Below are 652 nucleotides of genomic sequence, written 5' to 3'. Positions count from 1 at the left end.
GCATATCCAAGTGCATATTCAACTTCCATTACGCTAAGTGCTCCCATTAGAAATACAGGATCCTACCTTAATGCCCCAGAGACCGCCAGCGTCGCGACGGCCAAGGTACTTAACCACAAACTCCTGCGGGAGAGGCATGGCCGCCGGCTGTTCCTGCGGCTGCTGCTTAACATCTATGTGGAAGAAATTTGCCGCCAATTACGATAAATCCTTGCCATTTTGGGGGAACTGATAGTATATTATGTCTGGGAAATATTTGCATGGAACAGTGGGTTCCAGACGTGGTTGTATCTCTGCGGATCAAACATTTGACCAGATGAGTTGAATAGCATCTTGCTCCTAACACAAAACAAGAAAACTAATCGATAATATTACCTGTTTAGCCTGATTCAGTCAAACGGGCGAACGCAATAAAAGATAGTCAAACCTGAGCCAAAACTAATCGACAATAGAAATGATCCCGAGTGGATGAGCAGCGGGACAAGAACTCACCCTTGTTATTACGCGATTCCTTGTCCTCGAACGACAGCTTACGCATCTCCTTGGTGATCTCACTCGCGGGGGGCGGCGCCGGTGCCTTGCTCATGCTCATCTTGGGCGGCAGCTGTGGGCGGGAGAGTGGGCGTGAGTTGAACTGCTGAATAGTGAGAAT

The 652-nt window shown here is 48.6% G+C and overlaps 1 protein-coding gene across 1 annotated transcript in view; it reads right to left on the bottom strand.

The window, feature by feature from the left end:
* LOC119585128 overlaps positions 1-652 on the bottom strand; it is a gene marked incomplete in the record, with an annotated part of 15,383 nt that overhangs the window by 4,624 nt on the left and 10,107 nt on the right. Inside the window, 2 exon segments of the mRNA XM_037933761.1 lie at positions 67-173; positions 493-604. Of these exon segments, the coding sequence (XP_037789689.1) occupies positions 67-173; positions 493-604 (219 nt within the window).

The sequence above is a fragment of the Penaeus monodon genome, chromosome 19, assembly GCF_015228065.2.
Source record: "Penaeus monodon isolate SGIC_2016 chromosome 19, NSTDA_Pmon_1, whole genome shotgun sequence".
NCBI classification, from domain to species: Eukaryota; Metazoa; Arthropoda; class Malacostraca; order Decapoda; family Penaeidae; genus Penaeus; species Penaeus monodon.
Note: the sequence above shows the minus strand (reverse complement) of the source record. Positions and strands in the feature narration are given on the sequence as shown.